Here is a 20993-nt window from a genome sequence, read left to right on the forward strand (position 1 = left end):
ACAAATACTTCAATTCCCTTTATGTTACTTTGCCAAATAATTATTGGAAAAAGCCTTTTCCTGAAAGGAAGACTGGCAGCCAGCTAACATGGTGAGCTCAAATTCTACTTCTCCTTCCAACAGTTTCCTCTCCTGCCTTTTCCTCTCACTGTGCACACTGGGCTTGCCTCTCAGGCGATGCTGCCGCTGCATGGCAAAAAGCATCCCTCCCACAGAAGCACGTGTTCTCCAGCTCTGATGAAGCATCCCTGTGTAAATCTATCATTTCTGAGATGCAAAAACCCACAAGTGTGAAACAATTTTCTTGGTGCGCTCAACAAAGTAGGAATGGCACAGGCAACAGGAAGCTGCTCCCAAAGCAGGAAAGAAAAGGCAAGTTTCCAAACACACGTATATTTATACTTCACATTATTGTAAAAATTCTTTGAAAAACATTTCTTTTTAAGGGGTAGCATGATTGACTCAGCATTGTTTGCTGTGCATGGTAGAAGCCCACAGCTACCTCCCCCCAAATTCTTTGGCAAGCCTTGGATCTCAATCACTATCAGCGTTAGGTGATGGAAGAGTGTGGACAAAGCCCTCTGCCTCCTTCCCACCTTCTGCACATAATAGGAGTGATTTAAACACAAGGAAAAAGGCTGGAAAGCGCATTTAATTACATCGCGACCTGAGTAATTGGCGCAATGCAATTGTCCCTGGCTTCTGAAGTTGTTTAAGTCTCATTCATTCTGCACCGATTTAGTGTTGTATGAAAGTAGAATGCCTAAAAATGTCCCTGCGCTCAATTCAGGCACGGGTTTTTCTCAAGTAGAAACCGCAGAAGAAAATAGAACACATTCCTGCTTTGAAGTTCTTCATCTCCTCTGCGTGGCTTTATTTGCCCAGGAACTGCAAGGGTCCGTGGAAGGAGAGAGCAACGTGTTCCTTTAAAGTTACCTGCTCAAGGGCCTTTGCCATGCAAGAAAGGATAAGAAAAGGAGGAAGCCATAAACGAGAACAAATAGAGAGGAAAACCTGACAGACAGGCAGTAAGGGAGGGGGTGCCAAGACACAAACCTCCTCAACCATGCTAATTGATAAGAATACTTGGAATGTGGGAATGTTTATTCCAGCAAGGTTATCTGATGGGGTGGACTTGGGAAATGGGATACTAAGGGAAAGGGGGAAGCCAAACAAAATATACAGAGGATCCAACCTGGCAAGCAAACATCACGGGGACAAAACCAAGAAATAACACCTTGTGAGTCACAGCAGTTGATGGGTTAGCAAGAAACTTCACACAAAGTGGGACTTTGCAGCTGATAAGGATGCAAACCTGAGGTTCAGGGATGTTGGAGAGGGGTGGAGAGGAGGAGAAGGCAGATGGGGAGGAACAAAGGAGGAAGAGGCAGAAAGGGTTATACAAGGGGCCCTTTGGGGCCGGTTGGTGCACTTGTCTGGCTAAACCCTGTGCCTGATCACTGCAGTCTCTCCTGTCTTCTTCATAAATTATTTCTTAATGATCCAGGCAGCAATGCTGGGCAGACAGAGGCCGTGCCAGTGCTCGAGGGATCGGCAAAGGTGCTGTGTTTGTGAACCCCGAGGGTGTCATGTGTGTGCCCGCACTAGTGACCTCCTATCCGGGCTGGCTGAACGGGAAGACGGGCTGTTGAAGGAGCACCTGATTAACATAGTCGAGAGCTCCATTAAAGGAGTATGAAGCACTAGAAGCTTGCCAAAAGCAGTCAAATAACCGTTTTAGCTGCCATTTAAGGGCCAGTGGAGCCCTGTGCTGGGCATCCATGAAGCGAGGTCCAAGGAACCACCTGTGAATCAGTGAGGGACTTAGCTAGCGTCACTCATGCACCAACAGATGCAAGACCAAACACAGTAGCTCTGGCTTTATAGTCTGACTCCAACATCTGGTCAAATAGAGCCTGGCTTTACCTCCTCTAAGTATGGGACCATCTGTTGTTGGTCCATACGCCTGCCTGGCTTTTCACAAACCCTCCGAACACCGAACAAGCTCAAGGTCCTGCAGGTAATGGCCCCCTTCCCTGCACAACCCCTACTTCAGAGCAGAAAAGAAAGGACCTGGTAAACAAGGAGTTCTCCAACAAAAGACTGGTAGCTCTCATGTTGCATTTCCAACAGGACAAGCTACAAGACGACAGCTGACCTTGGCGTTGGGGTTAGGACAGGTTTCACTCAGCACCCTGAACGTTTTAGGATTCCTCCTTCCCTCCGCAGGCAGCACACGAGCTTTGCACGCTTTACCTAGCGCAAGGGTGGTTTCCAGGCATGAACTGGAAACAGAGAAGCAACTATCAAAGCTCTAGCAGTTCCTACAAGGACACGCTGCTCGAGGAATCTAGATGACTACAGCCACAAAGCAATCACCCTGCTCTTGTGAAACGTTAACAGAGAGCGTATTGTCTTTAAGAACACCAGATTGTTTAAAATAAAGCAAAACCATCTCCCCATCCCCACTCATTTAAGACTAGCAACTGTGCATCAGGAGACATATTTCCTAATAACCCAGTAAGCAATTCTTGTCATTTCATACAATTTATGTTTGGTGTAAAGATGTTTTTAAAGCTGTAATTCAAGATAAAAGTTCCACAGGGAGAAATACATTTTGATCTGGATGTATGCAACATTTATTGGCAGTGTTACTTGTTGATTTGTTTAATAAGTTAACACTGGAAAAGCGACTATGGACATGACTGTACAGAGAGAAGATTAAAAGGAAACAAGGGCATTAAATTATTCAACACACTAAAGGATTTCAAGTTTGTCTCACTACATTTGTAAATAATTTATAAGAATAAACGTGCTGCAAACAAACTGAAAAGAGTTAGTGAGAGTGCAAAGGAACCCTGAAAACCTTGGACTTAATTATAAATCAAAGTTTTGAAGAGCTGCATTGATACCTCAGTGTTTAGCTGATATTTGTGAGCGAAGCTCATTAACTCCACGAGTGTTAGAAATAACGCAGCAATCGTACATACTTTAAAAGATGTGACACAGCTGCAGTCTACGCAACAGGCAAACGCAGTTCATTTTCCATCATGTTTCCAACCCATTAAATATATAGGAAGACATCTTCAAAGCACAGACTAGTCCATTAAAGCATAACCTTCTTAAACTAGCACATTTTGAGAGTAATAACAATTAGATAAACACCGGAATAACCCTTTAAATATAAGACTATTAATATGACTTCCACAGCACTTGAAGGAGCATATTCCAAGGAAAGCTTCAGCCTAGAAGTGATTAATAAAGAAAAAAAAGTGACAAAAATAACTAATTCTAAAGAGACTTTAATGAATAGGCTTTTAAAAACTTGTCTGCAACTGAAAAAGCAAGACTAGCTTCCATTCTCAGAAAGGTTTCAGATAAATCTAACCACTATTTGCATTAACATAATTCTAGCAACTGGCTTTATGTGAAAGCTTCCAAAAAGAAAAGGATGCTGCCAAACTTCAGATGCACAGCTACCTCAATTTCAGCCTATTAAAAGTATACACCCTTAAGCACAGAAAAACCAATGCCTCATCACCTACCACTGTGGAGCACTTACCAAAGTCTCCAGGCTATGCCCCAGCAATCCTACTGAAATCATGACTCGAAGAAGAAGGTTTTGATATACTTCAGCTTGCAAAGCCCCACCTTTTTGATCTGTGTCATGCTTTCCTTTTAAGGGAGGCACGGAGAAAGAGATAGTGCACAGGAGCAAGCAACAGCAGGATTATTCACCAATAATGAAGGCAGGCATAATTGCAGCAGGACTCAGGAAATAACAGTTGCAGGTTATCTGTAGGAGAACAGCGATGCTTCTGTCCCAGCTGCTGCCAATGTACTGTAAAACCAGTAACAGTATTGCAGCTAAATTTATGCAATCAACAGCACTATTAAAAAGCCAGAAGTATTAAAAAATGCTTGTGGGAATAATTAGATTTTAATGTATCAAAAGATAATGAAAGAGTTCTAAAATCAACACCTATTAATCTAGTTTACTACAAGGTTGTGGAAACACTGGTGAGTTCAACAGACGATTTCACAACAACTAATATTTTGACCCAACAAACATTTTACTCTCAATTCTTTAATTTTTTTGTCTGACACTCATTGGTATAAAGTCACCTGCTTTCCTTCTGCCTTTAACTTCAAGCTATTCACTTTGGTAAGAGTCATTTTACTGCTGTGATATCCACAGTGACTCCTTGGGGACGCAGATTGTTCCCAGTCCATTCTCCTTGCAGAAACCAGAGCTATTCGGTGTGCTGCTTGGAGAACTTTCTACACCCTTCTAATTACCCACTTTGGACAGATGTCTCCACCTCCCACCAGCTCAAGCACTGCCCCACAATCTGATTTTACTTTCCACCGCAGCAGATAAGCACGCAAGGAGAAAATGCATCCAGCTCTGGATCCGTAAGCAATCCCAGAGCAGCAGAGGGAAAGAACAAAGGCCATACTGTTCAAAAGCCCCAAGAACAAACAATTATCTGTTGTAACTAAAAATCTGCCGTTGAAAACACAACCATTAAAAAACAAGCTGAAGTGTTTTGAGGTTCTGTTGATAGCCAAATGATCACAGTGCTATTTCCTGGTAATCAGGGGTGTCTCCAAACTCTACAAGTACATTCTGAAGCATGATCCCAGAGCATCCAGACCAAAGAACCTGCTGCCACACACTGGGCTCCCTCTGCTCACCCAGCTCCAGGCTCTTCTCCCCTTGGAAGACAATTAGAAGGAATGATGCACATAGGAATCCTTTCCCAGCACGCAGTCAAAAGGCTAGGACGTATAACTGGCTAACCACCAAAAAAGCTCAGGAAAAGTACTTCTGTAGTTTTTGCAAGTGCAGGAGACGTCTCGGATGCACTTCTCTCTGCAGTCACGGTGAGGCAGGTACTGCTACTCTGCAAGGACCCGCAGCACAGAGGCGAACCAACCTGGCCAAGTCCTTCTGCCAAGAGGCACTGGCAGAAGAGGGAGCAGAGCTGGATTTTTCCAGCGGGCAGCCTGGTCTCAGAGCAATCTTTCCTTCTGTGATGGAGATAGCTTTATTTACCTTAAATCTCATGTTACCTTGGCATATACGCATCTGCATTGGCAGGAGTTTTCACTTAGGGGCTTAACTTCACACCAAGCATCTAATGGCTGACTGCCCTACAATACACACTGCCCACAGCAATTAATGACTTACGAACATGCACTTCATTGCTCCATCGTCTTTCCTTTTGGCTTAGTTATCCAGTTGGTTCAACTATGAAATAAGTAGCAATAGACTGAAGAAGCTTAGACATTAAATGTTACTAGGATCACAACATGATAACCACACAAAACTAAGTCTTAACTAAAGCCATAATGCCCGTGATTTCACACACGTCTCTCCGCTTCCCCTGCCGTGTCAGAAACCTACCTGAAGCTGAGAGTAAAAAGTGCTTAAGAGTTTAAACCGTTGGAGGCTATTGCAGTTTGCGTTTTAGTTGCTGTGTACTGCCAAACCAACGCAAAAAGTTTTATTTCTTATCCTCACTCAACCCAGACCCAACAACGTGGGATTGCAGGTTCACCATCCCTGAGAGAAACTTTTCCTAGAGCAGTATATGCCAGGGACCTTTCAGTCAGGAGGGACCACCATCCTGCCCACCTCTACCCTATGTGTGTTCAGCCCAAAGACACAACCGCTCCACTGCTCCTCAGTGATCCACTGCTCCTAAGAAACATAACAAAGACTTGCAGCTAATCCTGTGAGGGAGCTAAATCGCTTCTGTCCACGTTCTGTCATCAGATTTCACAAGGACAGAGTTTTCAGGTGCAAACAGCAGCAATATGGCCATGCATCAACATTACTGAAGGACTGAACGTGGGTCTTCATTGTGGTTTATACTTGCAGTAAATCCCTTGGTCACTGCCCTGTGAAACTAGTCTGGCTGATAACTCTCAAGAAGAGAAACTACCGAATACATAGACGGGGAGCTCAATCATCCCTTGAAAAAAGTAGCTGCAGAGTTGGGGAACGAACCCTTCTGCTTGGTCCTATTTCCATAGCAAACCTGGAGAGCAGATGGATTTTTGAGGCCACTTTACTGTTCTCTCAAGTGTAGCAAATCCCCTCCAGACCTCAAGTAAGAAATTGGGCACCACAAGCATAAGTCAGAGATGCTCTCTGCATGTGTCAGGAAGTTTTTAGGCTATCTGGGCAAAAGTGATCGTTACTTTTCCAAAGACAAGAACTCCTCCACTGGCAATAATTCACACTTCCCAGCATTCCTGCATTCTTGGTCTGAGAATACACACGCAAGTATTCCAAACCTATAAGTAATTATACCAAGTGATAGCAAATACACTAATATTTACTGTATTCCAGCAAAATCAGGTCTGTCTCCACCACAAAGATTTCAGTGAGAATTTGCCAAACTGCACAGAGTTTGCTGTCTTTCCTAATTCATAGGAAGTATAAAACTCCAGTTTTAGACTAGAGGTGAATATTTGCAAACAACAGAAAAAGGCGTTACTACAGATCCTGGCTGAAGAACTACGTTTCTATCATGAAAGAAGAGCGAGCCCTCATCCTCAGGATCAGCATTCAGACCACCAGCGTTGTTATCTATGCAGGAATCAAAACACAGCAAGCTCTTGTATTACTAAGAAATGAAAATTCACATAGATATGAAAACATTTTCCATAGTACTGAGAGCAGAGACAGTAAGGAAGAAAGATGCTTCTGCATGCAAATAAACCTCACGATCCTTTGAAACAAAAGAAAGTATAAAGTAAGAGAGCAGATTTAAGGCAAATGGTGCCTGAAGAGCTACAGGGATTTGAGAGCTCTGCAGCCTCTGCTGTGTAGAAAGCCAGGTACTACAGGATTCATTTCAGTGGTTGGCAGTAAATCACTTGCTATCCCAGGACCTATAAGAGCTTAAAAGAGGCTTTTTATTGGTGAAGGCAGAATTGACAGAGCACCTGTGAAGTTAATCAACATATTAATCCTCTTGTAAAGTTTGTTTTGTGTGTGGTTTTGTTTGGTTTGTTTTTTAACTGAGTTAGTCTCACTTTACCACACCAAGTGAAATTTTTAACGCTAAGGAGACTGTCATGGGCTGAGAGCATTAAAATCACCAGTACTGGCCACGAAATCCTTTTTCAGAAACAAGGTTGTTTGTGTTATCTGTTCCCACCTGAAACTCAGAGAGGAGCCCAAGCAAAAATACAGATGAGTTTTTGCAGCACAATGGATCAAATGGGCAAAATGGTGAAATTCTTACGGAGTGCTAATCACCATGCTTCCCTAGTCTAAATTCTCCCCATGCATCACCAGAGAGAACAAAATGCCAAATACTGTCATAGACCAGCCAGGGTACTGACTAATTACAGAAGCTAAACCAAAGTGTTACATGGAGATTCACAAAGAACATTTCTATCATAGAAATCCCTCTGGATTTATTTTGCTTTGGCTACAAGCTGTTAACACTGCTCCCGTTTCTGAGCAGGAAACAGACACTGATGCAGTCACACAGAGAAATTCATTTACTGTGTATGACCTGCCTTCTGTACCTCCTTTTACTGCTTGCTAGAATGACCCACTTTTTCCCTTTTTATCCAAACTGCAGAAACTCACCTTGAGCAGAGATAACAGCTTGTGTGGCTCCTTACCCTTTCTGTGTTGTGATTTTGGATTCGTAACCACTGGGGAGAACAAAACTATTTCATCATGTTTCCAGCTTAGATACTGCTTTTCTCAACAGCGTTAGAAGAGAAAGGGGAGAAAGGAATGAAAATTATTAGATGTGAACTATGATCACAACATGATAACTTTAGCACCTTGAACATAATTAGCATGAGCACAACAAAGCTGGGGAGAAATAAAGAGAATTATCTGCCATTCCAAATCCATGCCCTTTGTCTCTCTACCTCACCTGGCTCCTTAAATGCCCAGCTGTTCTCAGCAAAGGTGAGACGTTCCCTGTTTGGGTCTTTTACCATTTCCCAGGTCTGGCTAAGGAGAACATCTGGAGCTGCTCCATGGATGGCAGGTCAATACTCTGGCAAACCCACAAAAGGATTGAGGTAATGCAGAAGAAACTCTTCAAATCAAGCAAAAGGACAAGGACAGGCTTCCCACTCCTCTTTTTTTTTTTTTTTTAAATTAAGCAAAGAGATCCAATTCCTATTTCTCTGTGTGTGGACCACAGGGATGCACCTACCAGCCACTACGAGTCTCTTTGCTTTCAGGTAATACAGGAAATTTATTAGCTTAACTTCTGAGTTATATTAAATCCCAGTAAAACGAGGAGCTGCAGAAGGTATTTTTCACTGCAAGAGAGATCAACAAAACTATTCAAACTATACCCGAGTCCTACCTGATGCACAGGTGCGCTAAGTCCCGTTACAGTACAACTTTGGCAACAAAAACACAGATAGCAGAGCTTCTTAGGGGATTGGGTCTTTAAGAATCTTGGAAAAGCCTAAAGAGCACTCCTCTGTGGAAACAACCACTCAAGAGACACGGTTCTGTGAGCAGGCAACACTTTCTGGTTCCTCCTGTATTCAGGAAGGCAGGTGCACTGCTGGAGATAAATGAAGGTTCATAAAAGATACCCAGCTCCAGTGATTCTCAGTCATTTTGAATGGAAAACCTTGTAGAATGGCATATTTCCGGCTGGTTGCTCAAGTCACAAGGATTTAATATTAATTACCAAAAGCAATTTTGTTATTTTTAGCCATTTGCCTTTCCGAGGTATGTAACAGAATATTCTATCAAGTCTACAACACCACACTAAAGAGAACAAAAGTTAGTGCAAAATGGCAATATTTTGGCAATTACAGCTATTTGAACTGCTCAAAAAGGGATTATCGATAGAGTCCAAATCTATTAGAAGCACTTCTTATTAGTCTGAGTGCCCAACTAGGCTCAACTGAAAGAGGACAGGCTGCTAGACAAATGTGTGACCTCGCAAAGAGAGAGAGACCTGGCGTTACGGGACCTCGAAACCTGGGTTACAACAGAGCAGAAAGTTGTGGTCTTACCTTAGGTCTCTTATTACCTATCCTGCTGTCTCACAAGCATTTAAAATCCTTTTTAACAATTTAGATTCCTAAATGCGGACACTTGTATTTAGTTGAAGTGTGAGAGTGCACTGCATTTGGAGAACAATGGGTGAAATCATTCTGATATGCATGTTAGCCCAGAAAGCTTTAAAAGTGCATTTTGGTGTGAAATATTAATAGGTATGAACAGAACACTGTCAGATTCTTTCTGTAAAAGCCTTAAAAATAAAAGAAATCCACCAAAAAGAATTATGTAATTTTCAGCTTATGAATGTTCAGAGTAACTAGCAATTGGGCACCTCAGGCTTTTATGCACTTAATTTGATGGAAGTGTTCTGAGAAAGTGTTCATCAAGCTTCAAAAATGAGGAGAGAGGAGAAGAAAGAAAAAGCTTAATACACTGTAGATCAGCTAAAAAAAATCCCGCAAACAACCCGCAGCCTCAAACACATGAGTCAATCGAAGACTCACTCCCACCAGTTTCAACGCAGTAGGCTCACAAACTTCGCTTTGCTACAGCTACACTGATTTCTTTGCATTTAACTAGGATCAAAATAAAAATGTGAATTAACCCAGAATAAGCCGGTTGATGACTATCACAGGGAGGTCTACTGCAGCTCTTTAAGATATGGACTCAGCAATGAAAGCTTTCAAAAACAAAAAAAAAACCTAGAAAATCCCCCAAATTGAAAGTAGTAATAAATTCTCTTCACATTTGCATCAAAACTAAACTTAATCAAAACCACTTTCTTTAAAAGGAACCACATATACTTCAGGAATAAAGTATATTTGAATATATCCAGAATATTTAAGAAAAATATCAAGTTATTTTTTTTTTTTTTAAGGCTTATTGTAACATTGTTGTAAGATTCAAAAAATTATCCTTAGTAATAACTGGTATCGCTTGCTGTTGTAAAGTTCATACCCGTGACACACTAAACAATATAGTTTTCTATTTTGAGAGTGGATTTATGCATAATATTCATAGGCCTATTTTGCACGCCCTGAGATCATATACATAAATCAAAGCTATGCAGCACAAAGACAAGTGGTAACACCGAAGAAAAAGCTTTCATAAATTTGAATTTAATCAAAAAAACCTGCTCCATTGAAGAAGTACATCTTTACAGAGACATATTACTAACATATGCTGTCAAATTCATCTGATCATATTCAAAGTGAACATACACTTGTGACTATTTCAGTCTGCGTTCTCTGGAAACTGGATGCAACGTGCACACCTTGCACATCTATTCACACTTCACACCACCATGCAGATAACCATGTGCATCGCCAGTAGGCGTTTCATTATCCCCCACTTAATCAGAAATCCAAACACAGTATCCTAGGTAAAATGCCTTTACTCCATGGAAATCACAGAATCAGAGTCATGGAAGTGGGAAGGTACCTCTAGAGGTCCTGGTAAATCAAAACTGAACTACACATGGCTCAATATCTCAAAGAACATAAATCCCACAACCTCTCAAGACCTTTTTTCTAGTGTTTGACCACTCTCAGGACGATTTCGCCCCCCCCCCCCCCCCCACACTATCTACTTACAATTTCCTTTGTTCCAACTTGTGTCCACTGCACATCTCTGAGAAGTCTGGATCCATTTTCTCTACATCCTCCTGTTGCAGATACCATTAAGATCCCCCAGCACTTTCCCATCTCCACCTCTCCTCATGCATTACGTCCTCCAGCCTCAGCCACCTTGGTGGCCTCTGCTTTGACTTGCTTCACTACATCCAGGTCTTTGGATGAGCCTCAAACTGCAGCTAAGGACTTTTTTATTAACCTAGGACAGGATTTACCAGGGAGAGGACCAAAACCACACAGTCAGGTAATTACATACTCCTAGCTAACCTATGTACAAACTTGGCAGCTTTTAGGAACACGCTGCCCATCACCAATCCCTGACCAGGTGACAAGTCCACCAGAAATAACTTGGCCCAGGTCTGTTGCTTTCTGTTTCTGCTTTCCTGCTGCCACACAGAAGAAAAAGGGACACCAATCACCCATCCTGGGGGGTAATAAGAAAAGAGTACCAGGAGACTTGTTCAGCTGGAAAGCGTGGTTGGAAATGCAGGTCATCCAGAGTGATAAACTCAGGGTGCCCCAACTTTGTGAAACCTGCATTTCTAGTAGCAGATGCTGGACTATTGCTCCAACAGCACAGAACAGATGTGGGCACAGGCTAAATTCACTTCCCAGGCTGCAGTGCCCATTGGAACTAGCCCAGGTGCAAATGCAGCTGTTGTAAATGAGTGGGACTGTCAAAGACACTGACATTTCTTATTAATTTTTCCTCAATTCCGTCACTGTCTGGAGGAACCAAGCCTAACTTGCATCCATCTCAAGCCCTTCTGTACAATAACACAATTCCACAGTATATTTTGTGGGAAGCTCTAACCTGCCCCAAGACACTCTGGGATTCCAATAATCGGAAAGACAACACGAGAAAGAAGCTCGTGGGTTTATAGTTAACCTGGGGCTGATACGCATAGGAGGGAGAGAATAACGTTAGGCTCTCTGAGGCAGAGAAACCAATTTCTTCGATGCTGGCAGACACCCATTAAGGTGTGTAACCACAGACAGCACCCACCTCTGCACTGCAACAGCCCGACCACAGCATCGCACGCTCCGCCTGTCCACGTCCTTGCAGCCTCCCGGTGACATTTCCCAGCGTGTAGTCCGAGTGCACACAGTAAACGTGCATCTTTTAAGGTACTCTGTAGCTGACACCTCACTTGCCAGTGGCTCTGTTTACAACATAGGGACTCCTGAGCAGACCTGCTGAATGAAAAAAAAAATCAAATCAGATGAAGTCCCTGCTTATCGGCCTGCTGAGCCCCGTATGTTTCACAAGCACAACCGGGAAAGGGATGATTTGACAAACCACCCTTCTCGCTTGCTTTGGGTTACGGAGCTCCTGTTTTAGAGCAAGGACCATACCTTGTATCGACAGTGGCCTTTTGCCTAAGGAATTTGACTGCAGAGCCACAAGCATCTCAAATCAGTTGTGTCATTCACCCCAGATCACTCTGAACAACTTGTTTTCCAAAAACAATGTCATGATGAGAGGTCAAGGACACCTTTATGTTTTGGAACAGAAAAGCTGAAATAGAAATAATGAAATAGTAGGTGGCAGGGAATGCAGAGAAGACAAACAGACTACAAGAACCCTTGCCAAGTCCACAGGGGAAAAAAAAAAAAAAAAAGAAAAGCTACACTCCAGGCTTGAGGTGGGAAAACCTGACTGAATTATCCACTTTGAATGGTCTTCACACAGAAGACCTGACTCTTCAAGCCCTCTAAAATGCTTTACATTACCTTGTATTTTGTTCTCAGCACAGCAGCTGCTGTAAAGTCAGTCTGAGAAAAGTAGGAGGACAGGAGAAAACTGCTTCCAAGAAATTTAGCTCAGGTCAAAGTCAGCAAGAACTTCCCACCAAGACGGGAATGTTCAGAAAAGTTTTGAGCTAAAAGGAGTCTGAAAATAAGAAGCACTAAAGGCAACATTAATAGACAGAGCTAGCAGCTCTGACAAGAATTTCAGCACGCAGGGAGAGGCGAGGAGGAAGAGATACAGTCAATGGAAAAAAATCCCCTGGAGGCTGAGGTCAGACTGATTAAGACGCTGTTTCAGTCAATATCCGCTGAAAACCATAGTTGAAAGCAAACAAACACTAAATATACTTTTTGAGTCTTACAAGGAAAAGACACTCATGGAAAATGTATGAAGAAGCTTCCAAGTAATTATAGATTAGCAAAGGTATATTTCTTTCATTGACCATTATTTTAATTATTAATCAGCTGCCGCTGTCAAGCTTATGTGCTTAAAAACACTAAGCAGTCTGTTCTTCATAGAGGTAGTTTATAAATTCGATTTTATGTCGATCATGCAGCATTATAATGAAATATAAGCAATTTAGAGTAAACCATGAATTTGATCCACTCACTTATACATTTCATTGTTTTCCAAAGACTATAAAGAGCTTGGTGTCTGGGGAGGTGGGTGCCTTTGGCAGACTTTAAGGTGAAGAACAGCTTAAATCTGAGGTCGGGCACAAAGGTGAAGTGTACGACCTGTCCGTAGTTTCACTTCTGCAGAGGTTGCTGCTTCTGAGACATCCCCTGGACTTCACATGCAAGGAGTGGAGAAGAATACAAAGCATCACTTTAATCAAAATCAGAATCTCTAGGTGCAGTCAGAAGCAGCAGCAAAAAGGGGACCAGAAACACCCCTTTTACTCTCCCAAGTCTGAACAGATATCATCAATCCTGCCAATAAATGACTCTCCAGAATGCACTGGTATTGCATACACATTTCTGTTAGGGTTTGTAATTCCTCCAAGTATTTCAGTACATCTTTAGCAAGTCAGCAGCACAAAGCATTCACTCATTCTTTCTCCAATATGCTATATGCACAAGCTTAAAGATGACTCAGAATCCCAGGACTGGAAGTTTCCTACTAAGGACAGCAAGTAGGATTAAGCATGCTATAGTCTGGTGCTGTATTTATTCAGTGCTCTATCTATCCTGGTGCATCAGTAACCTGCAGTGAAGCTAGGAACAGCTCTCTGGCTCCCGTCAACCTGTGTCCCAGCTGGAAGTGTTCCCTGAAGAAAGAAGTTTCACCATACAGCCACGCTACTGAAGAGGTATTATCTTAGGGTGATCAACAGGGCTGAAAAAAGGCAAAACATCCCTAGAGTTTAAAAAAAACAAACCACAGCTGGTTGTCAGTTATGTTCTCAGGGGCAACACAGTTCCCTTCAACGCTCTCCTGATGTTTCTTATCATTGCAATTCTACAACTAGAAGAGACTTTAACATCACAGATTCACCACCCTCAAAGCTGAAGAGCCAAATGCGCCTTCAAGCCAAGGATTTGAGTTGCCTGACTGCCCACAGAGCTCTGGGAGCAGCAGTCGGGGACCCAAGGGGTGTTCAGTCCACTGAGGGACATGATCTGCAGATAAGCTTCTGGGGGGGGAGAGATGGGATCCACTACTAAGTAGGGCAATGGTATTTTTGCTAGTAGAGTGGAAGAATTGGTAAAGAGAGCTTTAAACTAGGAATGACCAGGGAGAGAGAGAATTACCAGCAGCCCTAGGAGAGTCTGATGGACAGGGTTGATGAGAAAAGGCCAAAAAAAAAAAAATTAAAACAATGAGCAAACCTGATCAATCACACCAATTGATGAGGGCATGTGAGAACATTTACTCCAGCCAGGTTATCTGACTGGGGGCCCTATCAGCTGGGAAACCAAGGAAAAAAACGGGGAAACCCGGAACAAAATATAAACAGACACAGACCTGACAAAACCATCATGGAGCCAACGACAAGAAGCCAACCTCACCAGTGCCACTAATCCATGGGCTGGCCAGAGCCCACAGGCACCGCTTCCAGCAAGTTCAGCATGAGGCAGGAACCATGCGTGTCCCAAAAATCAGCTACTGGGGGGGACAGCAGTGTGAGTGAGGAGAGTCAGAAAACTGGTGGAGAAGAACAAGTTACAAATAAAAACAAAACATGGGGGAAAGGAGTTTGCTGGGATTAACCTCCCTGCTTGCAATAGTAGACTTGGCCTGTAGGGAAATAACCCAGTTGATTTAGTTACCTTCCCGGCCATTAAACCCTACCGTTAAGTCTGTGAACTAAAAAAAAAAAAAAAAAAAACCACAAACTTTAAAATGTAGATAGGGAAAGGCTGAAGTGGAAAGGCTGAAGTTCTCTGGGCTCTTTAAGCCAGAGAACTATTTTAAATGGGTGTTTACTGAATTCTGCAGAAATCACTGTGCATCCTAATGCATAGCAAATATCAAGAACTGTGAAATTATATAATACAGGTGCTGGATAATGTTAAACAACTATTTCTGAATAAGAGCAAGGGTATTAAAATGGACCCTTTTTACAATTGCAAATCCTTCAAAGATTGCCAAATTTTCCAAGGTTGGGTGGATTCCTGCCATTACACCCAGGTGTCTCCCCCTCGCATCGCCCTGGGGACACTTAAAGGTCAAATCTATTTTTTGGCTGTTTCACCGCAGTTACCACCAAACACCCCAGCTTTGCGATTCTCACTGCCACTACACAAAGTTTGAACTTCCAGTTCTACATTGATTAAAGTCCAAGGACCTCAAAGCAGATGAGTTGTCTTTGGTTTACGCTCAGAGCTGTGTGCTGTGAAGACTTTTTAAAGATAAAGCATATAACCGGGTATTAGAGACTATTTGGGAAAGCCTAGATCAGGTAGCCACTCCACAGAGATCCTGTGGCAAACAGAGCTTTATAGCAACCCTCCACAAAATGCTGAATTAAGGACAAAACATCCTGATATGTGGCATAGATATAAATAATCTGAGCGCATAGAACAGCAGGACAGCTCCATTTATTCAGCTTCCAAAGGTAACCGAGAGTATCACAAAAGCTGCTAGCTGTAAAGCGTAGCAACCGCCCAGTCTTTCACTGGAGCATCCTGACCCACCAAGGCACCAACAAGCCCGGCAGTCCTTAGTGAAACTTATTTATACTGCTACAGGACAAAGGTGATCACAAACAAGCAAAACCTTCTGTCCGTCTCATAACGGAGAATCTCCGAAGGAGAGAATGTCTATCACCTTTTTTCCCACCGCCTCCTTCCCTCCATTTATCTCCTTGCATGCCTCTGATGCTGTGGGTTCTAAGGAGAAGGGAGTAATTGTGCTAGTTCCTCGTTCCTCCCTGTTTGCAAAGTGGGAACTGCAGCAGATGTTCAGATGGATTCGAGTCAAACGTACCCCTGAATCAAACTCTTGCGTTACAAACTCTTGTACTACTCTGAGCAGTGCTAAGCCTGGCAGCAAGCAATAATAGCAGTAATTGTCCAAAGATTCCCCCCCCCCCCCAAAGATTTGCAAGTCTACAACCTATTGGTACTGGTAACATTTTTTTGTCTCTCAGCAAGACATACACACCCCAAAGACATGGCCCTGAATTTGATGAATGATTGCAATTATTGGTAATTAATAAGCCTTTAGTAATCATAGAAAGACTGACAGACAAGGATCATTGAGACATTCCACACAGAACTATGGAAGGAAATGAGAAGGGCAAGAAACATTGTTAAAATATAAAAAGAATAAAGACAACTTCAATTACATAGATTATAAATGCATATACATCTGCTAGCAATTTTTTGCATCTCAAAAAGAGTCTCAATCAAGTCAGCATCATTCAGCTTTTCACGCTGCAAGTGGCAGTATTAGAAAGATTTGTTCTAAACTTTCACATCATCTTCAACTCTCCAGCTTCTCCAGTCTATCAGATGGCTGAAACCACAAAAAACAAGCACGCGTTTGGAGCTGCCGCTCCCTCATTTGTGAGAGAATACATTCTTGATCAATTGAAAAAATAATGAACACGTTTATGATTTCCAGCTTCTCTGAAACTGCAGAGAAAGGTTTTCACTCTAACAACTTGTATTAGCTAGCCTGGAATCTGCAACCAGCAACATTTAAAAAGTAATTTGAAACTGAAAGAGTACTTTTGGGGAAAGCGTCTCAAATGTCAGACAGATCTATTAAAACAGCTCTTGACAGACTAATCTATAAGCCCTTCTTTTTTAGTGTGATATTTGTATCGATTTTTAAAATAGCTATCCCATTACTACACATTAACAGCATGGATAAGCATCTCTCAGAGTATTTAGTATTACAACAGGACAAAGGGAGAACATGAGGGCAGTAATTTTCCATCGCGTGGAAGGTGAGGTTAAATGGCGAAAGGACCAGCTTAACACTTGGTATCTGAAAAATCAAGTCCATCCCTAAAGCAAGTTTTTGTTATCCAAATCCGCTCCACACATGTTACTCCGCTCCCTTCCCAGCGGTCAGCTCCAGCATCCCTCGTGCTGTTCTGCCTCTCCTGCCATCAGCCACAGAAATTCCCTTTCTAATGCATCCAGTTGTCACGATTTTAGGGGCAATGGAGGAAAACCAGGAGAGAGCGTACATATACACAGGGCTGAATCAGCACGAATGCACAAAAAGAAACATCCTGGCAGAAGAGAAATGGGAGAGGCAGGCATTTCTCTCCCTAGGAGTTCAGATTCCCAGGGCCAGAAAGAGCAGTTGCTCCTCTCTCAGAGCCCATAAGCTGCTCCACAGACTTGTCCCAGTCGTCAGAACCGTAAGGCTGACCTGATTCCCCACAGCCAAAAGAAATGTATGCTATTGCCTTAAATCCTGCCGTTCTCTAGTCCAGAGATTCCTTGAGCTCACCAGCTCGTGGGTGTGATAGCCTCACAGTAGATACACACTTGCCTCCATCAGTTGCCAGAGCTGTCTAAGGACAACTTACCTTTCTTATCCTGGTTTCCAGATATTTTTGTGCAATATGGACAACCGGCAAAACTAGTCCAGTTAATACGACAAAATCAAAGAACTCAGCCTTTGAAATGCTAGTTCAGAAACCTTTGCCTAAGTTTTGCAACAAGATCAAACGTATCAATAAAAACCACTCACATCAGCTCAGCTACCACTCTCACTCTAGGAAGTCACTTCAGTTACGAACGATTTATCTCTAATCACGTAACAAAACGCCCACTGAGTCCGCTGCAGCCTCTGTCTCAGTGCTTTCTGCTCTCTGCACCTTTACAGTCATGCACAAACCTGAGGCACAAGCAAGGGAGCTGCACAAGTGACAGTGACACATTAGCAACATTAGGAGAGCACATAAGGTTTCATGGGACTAGACTCCACTTTTGAAGAAGATTCGGTAGAAGAAACAAGAGATTCTAGTCAGAACAGGGCAAGGGGGAATGGCCTGAAGCTGCAGGAGGGGAGACTGAGATGAGATGTGAGGCAGAAATCCTTCCCTGTGAGGGTGCTGAGGCCCTGGCACAGGGTGCCCAGAGAAGCTGTGGCTGCCCCTGGTTCCCTGGCAGTGTTCAAGGCCGGGTTGGATGGGGCTTTGGGCAACCTGGGCTAGTGGAGGGTGTCCCTGCCTGTGGGACTGGATGGGCTGTGAGGTCCCTTCGCACCAAAACCATTCCAGGATTCTATGATATATATGACTATTATGGATAAGCTACTGAAATTTGAAGGATCCCCTCTGAAAAAAACAGTGTTCAAGTTATCTCATTCATACAGGCTTTCCCCAATACACATGCATCTGGAGCTCATTTTCAAACAAGGCTTCATGACTATAGTTTGGATAATCTCAAAATACAATGCGCAGACTTACAAATGTTCCCGGATATCAGCACATTAGACAGCAAAACAACTAACAGCCTAGGGAAAGTGTGTGGAGTAGATCTGAAAGAACAGGGGCGAAAAGTGCAATCTGCCAGACTGCAAGGGATTTCCTTTATAGAAAGATGGCTACTGAAAAAATGGACAACCAGGCATTTATGGAGGTCTACAAGAGGCTTCCAGCAGACACTTCTGCACAGAAGTCTATGGAGGTCTGTAGAGGAGGGATGCAGCTTCACCCAGTCAATTGTGTGACAAGATTGCCTCTGAAACATGAAAACAGAAGACAACCCAACTGCTTCAGGCAGGCAGAAAGCTGTCTTTTTCCTAGTTTTGCTATGGATGACACAGAGGCAACAGTCCACTACAGGCTTATAAAGGAAGAAATACTTTACTCCAAAGGGGTCTTCATGAAAAGCGTTCCCTCCTGTCACCAGAAGATGCCACAGTACCATACTGTTTATGTTTCCATCTGCACAACCAGCTACAAGGTGGAGAGGTACAAGGAGGAAAACATGGAGAAGCAGCTATACTGTGGCTATAGGGAACACAACTACCCAGTACATTCAAAGCCAACCATGTCTCTGAGCATGAGAAAAATAAAGACTTGAATGATGCCTGAAGCTAGTCTGCAGTAATTTGTTGTTCATGTCAACAAATCTTAAGCTTCGAAAGGACGTACGTTCACAGTGCTGATTACAAACCCTCATATTTTAAGTGCCTCAAACTCGCTCACTTCAGACAGACAGGTGCCTGCTGACCATCGTGCTGGTAACAGCAGCACTGCCGTGAAACCTGTAAGACTAGAGATTCATTTGAAAGGCCAAGAGTTTCTCCCATCTGCTCACTTTCCCCCTCTGCTAAGTAATACAGGAATAACCCGGAAGACTAGAGCCCAAGAAACCTCAGTTGTATAAAACCTGCAACAACATGGCTGAACCTGGGTCAGGTGAGTTAATCTAAAACATCCAAAGAGATTTTAAACTAGAAAAAATAGGCATTATCAAAGTATGATCTAGAATTGCTACCTGATCAACTAGAGGAGACAAAGTGAGTTGGAACAGAAAGATGGTTTGCAGAGAAGTGTCTCTTCACCCTCTCTGTGCTCTGGGAGCTCCTCTCCCACATGTGCTCCCTGGCTCCATCCTGCAGAGCCACACCACTTCTCCAGGGGGCTGAGACAGGACAGCCTTCCTCCCCAGTGTCCAAACAGAATCAGTGAACGATACGACACAGAGCCACAAACCATGCAAACAGACCTGGTGTCTCCATCACACAGACTGAGAGGTGGGAATACACCTTGGGGGCCTGCATAAGTGCAGCAGAAGATGGGCTGGGAAGAGAAACTCCTGCTCCCTGACACGCTTAAGCTATATGCAGCAACTGCATTAAGGAGAGAGTTGCCTGGCTTTTTCAGTGCACCACCTAAAATGCAGGGTACCTTGAAAGCCCGGACCTGCTAAATCAGGAGATTCCAGTAGGAAAGGTATCTTGGCTCTGCTTTCACGTGACAAATCTGAATTCAAGTCCAGCTGCCCTGGTATGGGACTGTAAAAGTTCAGAACAACCCACAGAAAAATCTCCCGCGCCTTGGGCTCCCAAGTATGGTCTGTAGGACTTCACACCAGCTGAAAATAACAGTAGATAATTCATAGGGTGCACCACAGCCATGCAGCGCAGAGCTCACATCTCACAACAGAGGACACACAGCTATAGCTGTGCTGCACCACGTCTGGGGCACCCAGAGGCAGCATGCTGCACACACACCTTTCCACCACCTCCAATTACACCTACTGCAAGTCACCATTTTACCACCAGGATGAAAAAAAGCTGCCATTCCCTATGCACTTTCCCAGCTGAGCATGGAGCACCATCTAAGGAGGTAGTATTGCCCACTGGGCCTCAGTCACCCCTGCTCCTACAAGCCTGCTGCCACCCAGGCACACCTCTTTCCTACGTGCAGTTCCCTCCCTTTCCCCTCAGACCACCTCTGCTCATGTCCTGCAGTTGCTTTTTTGAAGCCCCCTTTTACAGAACCGGAAAAGGATAATGAGAATGGACCTAATTGCTCTGATTTATCTTGGGTAGCAAACACCCTTGAATATCAAGCTGCAGACAGCTTAACACATGGACATCCTGCCTTACACAGCTCCTGCACAGGTTAGTAACCAGTGAGACTAGCTCTGCTGAATGCAATTAGAGTGGCTGGATCGCCTCAGAGCCTGCTCTACGTCTGACTGGGATGGAGGTTAAATTTCTTCATAGCAGTCCATATGCTGCTTTCTTTTGAATTTGACTGTAATAGTGGTGACAACACAGCCGTGGTTTTGGTATTGCCGAGCAACGCTTGCACAGCATCAACGCGTTCTCTTTTTCCAACTCTGTCCCCCCCAATGAGTAGGTTGGACTTACACAAGAAATTGGGAGGGGACACAACCAAGATAACTGACCTGAACTGACCAAGGTATAGTCCACGTCGTGCAGCATCACGCTCAGCCTAGAAAAAGAAGGGGAATCTTTTGCTTTTCCTATTTTGTTCCCCAAACAAGAGAAAGAGAGAGTGTGCATCTGTGTGGTGCTTAGATGCCTACTGGGGTCAAATCACAAGAGAGCCTTGCTGGGCTTCCAGGTCTTCCATCCTCTTCAAAGATGCTAACCAGCATCCAAGTGTGCATCAGCCCGCATTTGGTGGTGTTACGTGGTACGTGCC

The 20993-nt window shown here is 43.5% G+C and overlaps 1 protein-coding gene across 1 annotated transcript in view; it reads right to left on the minus strand.

Moving 5' to 3' along the window:
• TRPM8 (transient receptor potential cation channel subfamily M member 8) overlaps window positions 1-20993 on the minus strand; it is a 147875-nt gene that overhangs the window by 46300 nt on the left and 80582 nt on the right. Inside the window, exon 4 of the mRNA XM_075755901.1 lies at window positions 11651-11838. Coding sequence (XP_075612016.1) covers window positions 11651-11764 — 114 coding nt within the window. The 5' untranslated portion in view covers window positions 11765-11838. The remainder of the gene's footprint in view (window positions 1-11650; window positions 11839-20993) is intronic.

This window comes from Balearica regulorum, chromosome 6, assembly GCF_011004875.1.
Source record: "Balearica regulorum gibbericeps isolate bBalReg1 chromosome 6, bBalReg1.pri, whole genome shotgun sequence".
Lineage (NCBI taxonomy): Eukaryota > Metazoa > Chordata > Aves > Gruiformes > Gruidae > Balearica > Balearica regulorum.